We start from the raw sequence: 14,101 nt of genomic DNA on the forward strand, positions 1-14,101 counted from the left end.
CAGCAGCCATCTTTGTAGTTCTCAGATTCTTATGCAGCTACTTCAACACGATTTACCTTCGGAAGAAGACCTTCTAGATAGATGCAGGATATCAAAAGGCATAGCTAAGGTTAATACAAAGAACAACTTCAAGGTGTGTGAGGATACCGGAATAAAAGAGGTTTAAGTTGAAACTGGTGAGAGGAAAATTTAGGACAGATGTCAGGGTGACTGTCTTCATGCAAGTGTGATCTACACTTGAGTGATCATCCATGTAGGGTAGTGGAGTTGAAAATCTGAGATTCATTAGAGACAATTAAATAGCATGATATGCAAGTTTTATTCTGGATGGATGAACTGAATTGGCTCCCTCATGAGTATCTATCTCGTGACTGATCAGTCAGTGGTGGTCCTGCAGAGTCTTTGTTTTCCCAATCAGTAAGGATAAGAACATAAGAAATAGGAGCAGCAGTTGGCCTTTTGGCCCTTCGAGCCTGCTCCGCCATTCAATAAGATCATGGCTGATCATCTACCTCAACTCCACCTTCCTGCATTATCCCCATATCCCTTGATTCCCATAGTATCCAAAAATCTGTTGATCTCTGTCTTGAATATACTCAACGACTGAACATCCACAGCCCTCTGGGTTAGAGAATTCTAAAGATTCACAACCCTCTTAAGTGAAGAAATTTCTCCTCATCTCAATCCTAAATGGCCGACCCCTTATTCTGAGACTGTGATCTCTAGTTCTAGACTCCCCAGCCAGGGGAACAATCCTCCCAGCATCTACCCTGTCAAGCCCCTTAAGAATTTTATACGTTTCAATGAGATCACCTCTCATTCTTCTAAACTCTAGTGAATATAGGCCTAGTCTACTCTATCTCTCCTCATGGGACAATCCCCCCATCCCAGGAATCAGTCTGGTGAACCTTTGTTGCACTTCCTCTAAGGCAAGTATAATCCTTCCTTGGGTAAGGAGACCAAAACGGTACACAGTACTGCAGATGTGATCTCCCCAAGGCCCTATATAATTGCAGTAAGACTTCTTTACTCTTGTACTCCAATCCTTTTATAATAAAGGCTAACATACCATTTGCTTTCCTAATTGCTTGCTGTAACTGCATGTTAACTATCTGTGATTCGTGTACAAGGACACCCAAGTCCCTCTGAATACTGACATTTCCCAGTCTCTCTCCATTTAATATTCTGCTTTTCTATTTTTCCTATAAAGTAAATATCTTCACATTTCTCCACATTATATGCGATCTGCCACATTCTTACCTACTCACTTAACCTGTTTTATATCCCTTTGCATCTTCCTTACAACTTACTTTCCCACCTAACTTTGTATTGTCAGCAAACTTGGATACATTACTCTTGGTCCCCTCATCTAAGTTACTGATATAGATTATAAATAACTGAGGCCCAAGCACTGAGCCTTGTGGTACCCCACTAGTTACAGCCTGCCAACCCAAAAGTGACCCATTTATTGCTGCTTACTGTTTTCTGTCTGTTAACCAATCCTCAATCCATGCTAATATATTACCCTCAACCCATGAGCCCTAATTTTGTGTAATAACCTTGTGTGGCAGTTTATCGAATGCTTTTTGAAAATCCAAATAGATTACATCCACTGGTTCCCTGTTATCTACCCTGCTAGTTACAACCTCAAAACTCTTAACAGATTTGTTAAACACTATTTCCCTTTCATAAATCTGGGTTGACTCTACCCAATCATATTATGATTTTCTAAGTGCCCTGTTACCACATCCCTAATAGGGATATTAGGATGGACTGGGTCTTGGCTCTGGACCTCACTGCTTGGTCACAGCAGGACAAGGTACTACAGGTAGACTATCCTTTATCCGAACTTCCGAAAACCTCTAAAAACCGAAAGTTTTTTCATTCAGCGTAAGTCGTGCGCACGACCCCGACCCCCACCGCCGACCCCCCCCCCCCCCCCCGCCGCCAAATTTCCCAGTCTTATAAAATACCTTCTGAAATCCGAAATTTTCCGAAAACCGAAACACGGCTGGTCCCGAGGTTTTCGGATAAAGGATAGTCTACCTGTACTAGGCAATCTCTTGTATGCAACTTGGTGGTGGGAGGCACCAGCCTGATAGGATAAACAAGCCAGCTGAGCTCTGGAAAAATGGACAATCGAGTTGTTCATTTAGTGCAAAAATTGATTGGAGCTGAGGCATTAAAGCAAGCTTGACTATACTTCCAGTCCATTGTATAAGCAAACTGGAATGCGTGTTTTGTGTCATGCCAACAAACAAGAGGGGAACAGGAGAGACTTGTTCTCAAACCTTTGCCAAGATGTGATCCTGCTGGTACAATTTTGTTGGCATGATACCGTCTCAGTTCAGTGTTTAGCCAGTGTAGATTAGACAACATCGCAACAGATGCTGTGTCAGCTCAGTTGACCTTCATGGTTGAACTGGAGGTAGTTCAAAATGTTTTGGGGTGCTAGGATCATGCAGAGACAGATATATTTGTCTCTATTGCTATGTTCCTGTCAGCGACAGAAGCTGTGGCAGTCTGGAACCTGGATGGTCTCTCCTCTTGGACTCAAAGATGAGTGATCCTCAGTTTCTCTGATCCCACAGGTAGATCAAAAGATGGGATATAATAAGATCATGGCTGATATTCGACCTCAACTCCACTTTCCTGCCCGATCTCCATAGCCCTTGATTCCCCAGGAGTCCAAAAATCTATCTATCTCAGCCTTGAATATACTCATAGACTCAGCATTCACAGCCCTTTGGGGTAGAGAATTCCAAAGATTCACAACCCTCTGAGTGAAGAAATTCCTCCTCATCTCAGTCTTAAATGTTTGACCCCTGAGACTACGGCTCCTGAGACTGTGCCCCCTAGTTCTGGACTCTCCAGCCAGGGAAAACAACCTCTCCGCAACTACCCTGTCAATCCCCCTCAGTATCTTATGTTTCAATGAGATCACCTCTCATTCATCTAAACTCCAGAGAGTATAGGCCCAATCTATTCAATCTCTCCTCCATAGGACAACCCCCTCATCCCAGGGATCAATCTAGTGAACCTTTGTTGCACCGCCTCTAAGGCAAGGACGTCCTTCCTCCGATGAGACCAAAACTGTGCACAGTACTCCAGGTGTGGTCTCACCAAAGCCCTGTACAATTGTAGTAAGACTTCTTACTCTAGTACTCCAACCCCCTTGCAATAAAGGCCAACATACCATTTGCCTTCCTAATTGCTTGCTGTACCTGCATGCTATCTTTTTGTGTTTCCTGTACAAGGACACCTAAATCTTTCTGAAGTTGAGAGATTGTGTCTTAGACTCGTGTGTATAACATATCTAGCCTCTGTGCAGGAGAGAATTAAGCAAATGGAATGCTGAACTGTATAGCCAGTACAAGTCAGAGGAAGTCATGTTCAAAACAGTATATTGCTTTGGTCAGACCACAGCTTTAGGGTTCTCTTCTGGTCACCAAGACACAGACACATTCAGGCCCTGGAGGCAGTTCAGCGAAGAGCCAGTTGGTTGATTCTAGCAGCAGTGGGCTGAATTATGAGGGGAAAACTTAGGCTTTTCAGCCTTCAAAGGAGGTGACTGAGAGGTGAACTTATACAATAGCAAATGGTGTGGAAATGGTAGATTCAGAAAATTACTTCAGCCTAAACAGTTGGAGTAGGACACTGGTTCAAACTAGTGAAAAGCAAATTTAGGACTGATGTCAGAGTAGTTCTTCACATAGCAATCAAAACCTGAAATGGACTTCTGGGTAGAGAGTGGAAGCAAAAACCTGGAATCATTCTGGAACAATTTTATGCTGTAAAATTTTATGGGAGATAGGGCAGAGGGTCTTTCTAGATGAATGAGGTAAGATAGATCCTTATCAGGTTTTATCTTGTGATTCCATGTGATGTTCGGCAAATCTCCTGCATTTATTTATCACTGGTTTAAAAGCTAGTTCTATTTGGGTTCATGTGATTTCAGTCTGCTGGCCCATTTGTGTTTGTATTGTTAACAGATCACCCGTTGTCTTATTTTAAGCAAGCTGGCTCCTAATTGGGGCATTAATTTAGTTCTTCACACTAACATACCCACTGTTCAAATCTTGACTGTGAATTTAAGGTTCTTGTGTGGAAAATGGCATATCTGGCATGCCAGATTTAGTGAACTGGAAGCCCTGGCTGTTGATTATCTGCCTTTGATTAGACATTCTGACAGGCTTTAGGACTCATCTGGAGTTTTTAACTTGAGATCACTTCCCACTCTCCTTTTGAATCAACGGATTGTTTCATTGTTGTATTCTCAACAAAATCAGAACTGACGCTTTATTTTCACTATGTAGATGCTTAGGGCTGGATTTTACTCACCATGACGAGTTGGGGGCGGGACTACTACCTTCTGGGTTCTAGTCCCGCCCCCAGCGACGTCTGATGCACCGATGCTATTTTCCCCGGAAGGGAAAGCCGGTGTCAGTTGATGATGCTTCATCTGCCGGTTTTCTTAAAGGCACATGAACCATAAATTTTTGACAGATGATTTGACAGTGTTTGACAGCATTGAGGTGCTGTCAAATACTGACAATCACTGTACAAAGGTGAGCCCTTGCACCCAGGTTCTCCAATGACTCCTTAGGATGAAACAGATGGCAGCTGCAGGTGAGGGTACAGAAGTGATCTGTCACTTCTCCCATTGAGGTGAGGCCACACAAACACTTCAAAGCTTGTCACGTACAGAAAAATCTAAACACATTAAAAATGACTTTCCCAACATTTTCTTACTTCTGATACTCACTAGTGTCCCATTGCATCCTTCACACCACTTCTGCAGCTGTCATCTGTACACCAACAGACCGACAGCATGCCTCACCTACCCTGGTGGGGTTCCCCGACGTTGGGAAGCCCGCAGCAGAAGTAGCAAAATGGAAAAAAAGCTCTTAACTGCCTGTTAACTACCTGTTAGCAGGCAGTTAGATGGCTATAATCCTCTTCCCGCCGCTAGGAGTCGGGACCCTGCGCAAATCGGGGACCCGACTCCTAGGAAGATTGGTTAGAGGTGGGTTGAGAGCGGGTTTGGGACCTGCTCCCATTCTCTTTGATTTTCTCAGCAGTCCCGCCTCCAAACCTGCCTTCTCAGGGCTGGTAAAATCCAGCCCTTAAGCTCCAGAACAATGTGCTTTGCAAAAAAATAATTTAGAACGTCTCTACAGTTATTTATTTCCTCCAACGCAAGGATCCAAGTCAAACCAGTAACTAAGCAGCAGATAGCACTTGAGTGCAACCTATACTGCTACCACCGTACAGGAAGCAAGCTATGGATCATTCTGCCTGTTAAATAGTTGCTTACTTGACATCTGAGATTCCAGTTGATAGTACAGGTAGACTACCCTTTATCCGGACTTCCGAAAACCGAAACCCTCTAAAAACCGAAACTCGGCTGGTCCCGAGGTTTTCGGATAAAGGATAGTCTACCTGTATATACAAAGCTGTCACATGGCACAATCCTCACACATTAAAAGTAACTATCTAGATTTGACTGCAGCGCACAGCACTGCTTTTGGCAGATTGGTCGTGACAGTCAGTCAGCTCCCTACTCTGAAAGTTGTGCTATCTTGATATGTTCCTGTAGTGAGCCAAGGATGCACAATGAAGAAGAAAGATAGATTGCTTATCTGGTAGGGTCCTTCATCTTTGGTGTGCGACCTGTACACACAGTCTCCCCTAAACTGTCTCTGCAGGACATGCAGGGATATAATTATTTTGGGGTGGGTGGCTGTTAAGTGGCTGGTTTTAATTCAGATCAAATCAGAACTGGCACAAGCCTGGGGCTTTATATGATACAGGACTTGGAAACCACATGTGATGCCACTTATTTGCATGCTATGACGTTTTTGTGTGCATGATCAGTATTTGATTTCCCCAAAATGGAGGGTGCATAACATTCTAAGAATGGAGAAGGTCCTTAATCTATCTGATTTTCAAACTGCCACACAGTTATTTCCTATTAAAAATCACTCTCTTCCAAATTGTTTGGTCCGTATAGATAATACTTTGCCACATAGGTTCTCTAAGATCAAATTAATCTTAGTCAACATTTTTAAATTTCTGTTTTAGTCTTTGGGTGATTTAAAAAAAAAAGTAATTCTTGTCCTCTTTTCCTTTTATTATATTAACTGAATAGGGCTTATAGTGCTGCAAAATCTGCTGTGTTTATACAGTGATTTATTAAGAGATAACGGGCAACTAGGAATGGGCAATAAATGCTGGCCTTGCCAGCGATGCCCACATCCCATGAATGAATAAAAAATAAATAAATTGAGTGAAAATCCATTAGCTGCCGTAGGATGTCTTCAGCTTATTTTTAAAAATGCTCTACAGTAGAACTATTGAGTATCAAAACCTAGTTTACACAGACAAATGATATTTCCATGATTGGCATGGTAAATCAGTTACGGCAACTGCTGTTTAAGGTTACTTTTTTCCTCCAGTAAAGATGAATTGATCTGAACAGGGCTCTACTGCAACATAACAGTAAATAGTTGCATTATGTATTATTTGTTGCTGAAATATAAAAACACATTTTTGATATTGACACCACCTTTAGGTGTTCGCTAGGATTTCTACACAGATTTTTTTCTAGTGATATCTTATATATAAAAAGATTTTTTATTACTGAATAGAAGTTTGTTATTGTGTTGTTTATCCTCTTAAGTTTGGTGCACATGTATTCAAAAACTGCATAATTTTTATCCTGTTCACTGTGTGAAGTTTAAAATAAGCCCTAATTTCCTGTTTTAAAATTTCAAGGAGTCTTCTAAAATCAGTAGAAGAGGAACTGCATCAGCGGTAATTTTTCTCTTGTTGCCTTTTGTAAAATAAAAATCCTCCTTTCGCTTTTTAAAAGATTTATATAGTGGCCTAAAGATAACCATTTGCTCGAGTGCTTGTCAAATTGATTTTGTATAAATCAAATTTTCTTAGTCTACAGCTACTTTAGATGAATAAAAAACATAGAATATAATGATGAGCTCCATATAGAATAAGCCCTAAAGGTAGTGCATGCCAGAGTTCTTTTACTTTAGTTGAAATTATTCCACTGAAATCCACTGAGCCATAAGTACCTTGTTCATCTCCTTAGGGGACACGTGGCACATTTAGATGATGATGGTGATGATGAATCTGAACAGTAAGTCTTTTCTTGTTCTAGTTTAGCTGAATTTGGTTTTACTTAGAATGCAAGTAAGAGACTAAATCAGAATAACCTCCATTAAATTCTGCATGACATTCTCAAATCTTTTTTCAGCAATGTACATTCAACCTAGCTAAACCAAAGCAACCTTTTATAGTTCATTGCCATCCTGCTTGGCTACCTTTTTTCTTTTCTTTAGGCCGTGTGATAAATTTACTGTATTGCCATTCAAAACAGACTCATACTTTGTAAGACTATTTATTTTTGCTGTATTGCTTTATATAGTTATTGTAACCTCTACACCCTCTTGAAAGCTGAATTAGCTTGCCAGCTTTTGCATATGTTAAATGCAGCTCCAAGTTCAGTTTTCAAAACTTCTAGAATGCATGTGCTACATAGATAAAAGCCAATGAGCCAAAAACAACATGACAAAGCATGTCTCAGGTTGCCAGTATCGCCATTACATTATTTGACAGGAATTTAATGGTTAGGGAATTCCTGTAGTTCAATATTGGATGCAAGGGTTCAGAACCCATCCTGGACAATAAAATATTGACAGAGTAATATTGGTCACTGATGCAAAACTGTCTTGCATGTCACTGATAATCTGAAATCCCAGCTTTCAGTAACTGTTTTGTTGTATTAGGTAAACCATTCTGGTTTCAATGATGTAATGAACAAACCTGAAACTGGAATTACTTAGCCGTTTCAAAGGCTTTTGGTTTGTCGTAGGCAGCAGGGTAAAACCAGATTAGCTGCTCTGTTTCCTTGCTGTGTTATAATGGGAGTGCATATGGAGTGAAGTGATAAAGAAACTGAATTGAACACTGAGGAACTAAGTGAACTTTGAGGAAAATTTAATCCATCACTGCCATTTAACTCTAGTGATCCAAATTGGATTTAGGTTCAGGATTGTCGATACAGGCTTTCCCTTTAGCAGTTGTATGTTCAAAGTGGTTTATAACGATTGTAATCTGGTTCTCAGTTGTTTTGTGACTTGTTCTGGATTTAACAACTAACGGGAAGTCTCTACTTGGACTGCAGCAGGGAATGAGACTGTTTTCTATGTAGCAGTGTAGCTGGCCTGCAGGGTGTCTGACGCTAGAGTGTTTAGGACTGATGTATGCTAGCAAAAGGGATGCTTCATCCTCCATTCATCTCAGTAAGCACAAGGGAAATGTAATTTGTTTGACTAATAGATAATATATTAGAAATATGCCACAAGAGCTCGGCAACATTGAGGAATTAATTTTATAAACTACTTATACTATTGCGAAGAAATGAAAGCACCTTTTTTTCAAACTAGGTATCCACAAAATGCATTTTTTTTGTTGTGCACAAGTGAGGAAAGTCACTTTATAGACATGTGAAGGGTTTTCTTTGTATAAAATTGGCTTTGAAGATTATTTTTGGATGTGTGCTTATCAGAAAAATCTGACTTCATTAAAATTTCAGCTTTGATTGTTTTTGTATGGCAAAGAAAGGGCAGATAGCCACTGAAGACTGACCTTTCGTAGATTCAGCACGGGTAGTGGAGGGGCAAGTATATCATGTATGAGATAAGCAAGTGTAGGACAGAATTTAGCATGAGCAAGAGTGCATCACCTGGTGTGCCTACAGTTAGTCGCTTATTCCTTGGAATGGGGGAATTGGAAGTTTAGCGCAGGAGTTTTTGATAGAGGCTTATTCTCATGTGCGCTGAAGACCTCAGATGGTTTTAGCCATTTGAGATGCAAGATTTATGAACTATTGTTCACAATGCTTGGTATCACTTGCTTAGCTTTTTGTTTTATTTTGAATTTTGTAGCTCAACAATGAAACCTAGAGTGCCACCACCTCTTCCTCCCAAGGTAAGTTGACAACATTCTTGTACACCAATGTTTTGTAACACAATCTAATTGTACAATTTATGGTAGTTCTAGAATGGCAGAAAGGCACATTAGTGGCCATGCATTCAGCTGAGGTTTTGCAGCTAGATGTATGGTGAGTTGGTTAGAAAACAGAACCAGATAATGAATACTGTATCATTGGCACTAGTAAACTATTTGGTTCTTTTAATATAATTTACCTAAATCTGTGAGTTTAAAAAAAAAAAAAAATGATCTTGCTGTTTCCATATTTGGTAGGAATTTAAAAAATTCATCATCTGAAGTCAGTCTGAGCTGATTGCTGTCTTATGCAAATGAATACTGTCGGTCTAAAGAATGTAGTTCTGTTGGCATTCTTAAGAGATGGATACATATTTGAGGGTATTATTGGGTATTCCTGAGAAAGTTACTATGTGGTAACTGAGAAATAAATCCTTATCCTGCACCAGGATTAAATGATCTGGAAAACAGAGCTTGCAGAATTAAGATCACATAGCGTTCTCTTAACCAGTGCCTTGCTGTAATACTCATTGCACCCAGTAGAAATGTTCAATTCACTTTTCCTAAAGAATTGTAATTTGAATTTCATACATTTTCCGACTACTTAAGCATGACAAAGGCAAGGGTAATAGATTGGAGAAAAGCCAATTTTGAGGCTGAGAATAGAACATGGGAAAATAAAATGGACAACAATATTGGCAAACAGTGATGTAGAACAGCAATGGGAAACATTTAAAACTGTGTTCATCAGAGTCCAGGAAAAATATATTTTGCTAAAAAACAAGAACAAGCTAAACACTAATAAGACACCATGGGCGAATAAAGACATAAGGGAAAAATTGAGGGTAAGGAAAGAGCATACACTAAGTACATGGACAGCAGGGGGGAGCATGACAGGAGAGAAGTCAAAAAAACAATTAGGAAGTGTCGAAGTCTCGACTCCGAGTAAGACTCTGAACCAAACTGTACCGTCAGATAAGCAAAGCTTTATTTTACTTGCATACAAGTGTATACAAGGAGAGAGCTGCCTGGACAAAGGCTAGGCCAACATCTCTAAAGGACATCAGCGAATGCAGCATATTTATACACTCAAACAAGCAAGCGTTCCATAGATCACGTGTAATGGTATTGTATCATCTTAAACCAATTAAGAGTTTAAACAAGGACAATCAAAAGGTCAGCAGGACAGAAATGTCTTCAGACAAAGTTAGTTAATTATATTTTGTCAGGAGGTTTTGTTTGAATCTTGTTACCAAAAAATGATTTGCTCACTCATGTCTGATTATCATATTTATACAGTGAAGAACACAAGTTCAATATGATCATGTATAAAAGTTAGCTAGTCAACTTTTGTACAAAGCTATTTCAGTATTCATGCAGATAAAGAGAAACGAGATTGACCTTTAACAGAATTGTTTTCATTCTTTGGCCAGATGTCATTAGCAGTGCGGTTACCCAATAGTTCTGCAATGTATTGTTCTGGCAGGTTGTGATTATCTTAATTGCAATAGGTCAGAAGATTACGTTAGTTGCTGCTGACTCGGTTTTAGTCCACAGGCAATGGTACAAAAATACATTAGATGTCAAGTATCCCATCATGCACTAGTAAGGGCAAAATCATATTTCCACAGAAGGCAAAGAGGAACTATCAGGAAACATTAAAACAAATATTCTACTGGCACATAAATTTTAAAAAAGGAAAGTTGAGATGGGGATAGGGCCACTAAGGGATGGACAGGATAAAATCACAGGCAGCGATAGCAAAATGGCAGAAACATTAAATAAATACTTTGATTCTGTATTTACCAGGGAGACATCAGGTGGACATGACATCGGATGATATTAGAAATGATATAACCATATTTAAAATAAAAAGAGGAGAAATATTAAATAAACTAATCAAACTTGGAGGACAAAACCCCTGGTCTGGAAGGATTGCATCCGCGCATTTTAAAAGAATCTCGAGAAGAGATCGCAGAGGCACTACTGCACATATTTAATGATTCGTTAGAGGACTGGCGGATAGCTAACATAATACCTATATTTAAGAAGGGAGATAGAACATGTCCAGGGAACTATAGACCAGTCAGCTTAACATTGGTGGTAGAAAAAATAATGTTCAAAAAAGGGAAGGAGGATAGACCTGGAAATTACAGGCCAGTCCGTGTAATGTCTGTTTGGTAGGGAAGCTTTTAGAAACAATAATAGGGGAGAAAATTAACGGCCACTTGGACAAGCATGGATTAATACAGGAGAGCCAGCATGGATTTGTTGCAGGCAAATTGTGTTTGTCTAATTTGATTGAGTTTATTGATGAGGTAACAGAGAGGGTGAATGAGGGTAGTGCAGTTGATGCGTATATGGACTTTCAAAAGACGTTTCATAAAGTACCACATTGTAGTCTTGTTGGCAAAATGGAAGTCCATGGGATGAAAGGGGCTGTAGCAGCATGGATACAAAATTGGCTAAGGGATAGAAAACTGAGTTGTGGTGAATGGCTGTTTTTTGGACTGGAGGGAGGTATACAGTGGCATTCCCCAAGGTTCAGTACTAGGGCCACTGCTGATTTTGATATACATTAATGACTTGGACTTAGGGGTATAGGCCACAATTTCAAAATTTGCAGATGACACAAAACTAAGAAGTGTAGTAAACAGTGAGGAAGATAGTAATAGACTTCAAGAGGACAGAAATAACAACAGAAAATGCTGGAAAAACTCAGCAGGCCAGGCAACATCCGTGGAGAGAAATTAGAGTGACGTTTCGGGTCTAACCCTTTTTCAAACTGGAAAGGAAATAAAATAGATCGAAGGCAGGGCTGCAATAGAACAAAAGAAGTAAAAGAGACATTAAGAGGTATTCAAAACCAGACGAGATGGTAATAGGACAGTGGAGACAAAAGACAGCAAGATTAGGTGTGAAGTGTACTGGCAGGATGGGAGACAGCTGCTGTGTGGGAGAGAGGGGGGGGAAAAAAGGAAAGGCGGGGGGGGGGGGGGCGGAAGGGAAGATCCAAAACAAAGGGGTGGAAAAAAAATATAAGTAAAAAATGTAATAGGGGCTGAGGTTATGAGTTGAAATTGTTGAACTCGATATTGAGTCCAGAAGGCTGCAAAGTGCCTAATCGGAAGATGAGGTGCTGTTCCTCGAGTTTACGTTGAGCTTCCGTGGAACAATGCAAGAGGCCAAGGGCAGTGAGGTCCGAGTGGGAATGGAGCGGTGAATTAAAATGACAGGCGACCGGAAGCTCGGGGTCACCCTTACGGACTGAACGGAGGTGTTCCGCAAAGCGGTCACCCAATCTGGGTTTGGTCTCCCCAATGTAGAGGAGACCGCATCGTGAGCAGCGAATACAGTATACTAGATTGCAAGAAGTACAAGTAAATCGCTGTTTCACCTGGAAGGGGTGTTTGGGAAGGGGGGAGGTATAGGGGCAGGTGTTACATCTCCTGTGCTTGCACGGGAAGGTGCCAGGCGCAGGGGAAGGGCTGTTGGGGGTGATAGAGGAGTGGACTAGGGTGTCTCGGAGGGAGCGGTCCCTATGGAATGCTGGGAGGGGAGGGGAAGATGCGTTTGGTGGTGGGATCACTTTGGAGGTAGCAGAAATGGCAGAGGATGATCAGTTGGATGTGGAGGCTGGTGGGGTGAAAGGTGAGGACAAGGGGAACCCTATCGTGGTTCCGGGAGGGAGGGGCAGGGGTGAGGGCAGAAGTGCGGGAGATAGAACGGACTCGGTCGAGGGCCATGTCAACCACGGTAGAGGGGAATCCTCGGTTGCGGAAAAAGGAAGACATGTCGGAAGCACTGGTGTGGAAGGTGGCATCGTCGGAGCCGATACGGCGAAACTGGGAGAATGGAATAGAGTCCTTACAGGAGGCGGGGTGGGAGGAAGTGTAGCCCAGGTAGCTGTGGGAGTCAGTGGGCTTGTAGTGAATATTGGTCGATAACCTGTCCCCAGAGATGGAGACGGAGAAGTCGAAGAAGGGAAGGGAAGAGTCAGAGATGGACCATGTGAAGGTGAGGGAAGGGTGGAAATTGGAGGCAAAGTGAATGAAATTGTCTAGTTCGGGGCGAGAGCAGGAAACGGCACCGATACAGTCATCAATGTATCGGAAAAAGAGGTGAGGGAGGGGACCTCAGTAGGACTGGAACAAAGAGTGTTCCACATATCCCACGAAAAGGCAGGCATAGCTAAGACCCATGCAGGTACCCATAGCAACACCTTTGATTTGGAGGAAATGAGTGGAGTTAAAGGAGAAGTTGTTCAATGTGAGAACAAGTTCAGCCAAGCGGAGGAGTGTGGTGGTGGATGGGGACTGGTCGGGCCTCTGTTCAAGGAAGAAGTGGAGCGCCCTCAGGCCATCCTGGTGGGGGATGGAGGTGTAGCGGGATTGTACGTCCATGGTGAAAAGGAAACGGTTGGGGCCAGGAAACTGGAAACTGTTAAAGTGGCGGAGGGCGTCCGAAGAGTCGCGGATGTAGGTGGGAAGAGACTGGACAAGGGGAGAAAAGATAGAGTCGAGATGGGAAGAGATAAGTTCCGTGGGGCAAGAACAGGCTGAAACGATGGGTCTACCAGGGCAGTCCTGTTTGTGGATCTTGGGAAGGAGGTAGAAGCGGGCTGTGCGGGGTTGGGGAACTATGTGGTTGGTGGCAGCGGGGGGAAGATCTCCAGAGGAGATGAGGTCAGTGACAGTCTTGGAAACGGTGGTTTGATGTTCGGTAGTGGGGTCATGGTCCAGGTGGAGGTAGGAGGAGGTGTCAGAGAGTTGCCGTTCAGCTTCCGCTAGGTAGAGGTCAGTTCGCCAAACAACAACAGCACCAGCCTTGTCAGTGGGTTTAATGACAATGTCAGGGTTGGATCTAAGAGAATGGAATACTGCAAGTTCAGAGGGAGATGGGTTGGAGTGAGTGAGAGGGGCAGAGAAATGGAGACGGCCGATGTCAGCGGCAGTTAGCGATGAAAAGATCTAGAGAGGGTAAGAGGCCGGGGGAGGGGTCCAGGTAGAACGGGAATTCTGCAAGCGGGAGAAAGGGTCAGTCGGACAAAACAACAGTCTACTGGTATCCTAGG

General features: G+C 42.1%; 1 protein-coding gene across 14 annotated transcripts in view; it reads left to right on the forward strand.

Moving 5' to 3' along the window:
- The window catches only part of LOC147121580 (mitogen-activated protein kinase kinase kinase kinase 3-like), a 244,010-nt gene that overhangs the window by 119,225 nt on the left and 110,684 nt on the right, over nt 1-14,101 (forward strand). For 9 of the 14 annotated variants that reach the window (XM_085981929.1, XM_085981930.1, XM_085981939.1 and 6 more), the window contains 3 exons: nt 6,778-6,816; nt 7,109-7,156; nt 8,967-9,009. In XM_085981929.1, the coding sequence (XP_085838055.1) occupies nt 6,778-6,816; nt 7,109-7,156; nt 8,967-9,009 (130 nt within the window). The remainder of the gene's footprint in view (nt 1-6,777; nt 6,817-7,108; nt 7,157-8,966; nt 9,010-14,101) is intronic. The other 5 variants (XM_085981931.1, XM_085981938.1, XM_085981937.1 and 2 more) reach the window with 3 other exon arrangements.

Source organism: Somniosus microcephalus, chromosome 3, assembly GCF_052327205.1.
Source record: "Somniosus microcephalus isolate GS21.2 chromosome 3, FLI_Smic_1.0, whole genome shotgun sequence".
Classification (NCBI taxonomy): domain Eukaryota; kingdom Metazoa; phylum Chordata; class Chondrichthyes; order Squaliformes; family Somniosidae; genus Somniosus; species Somniosus microcephalus.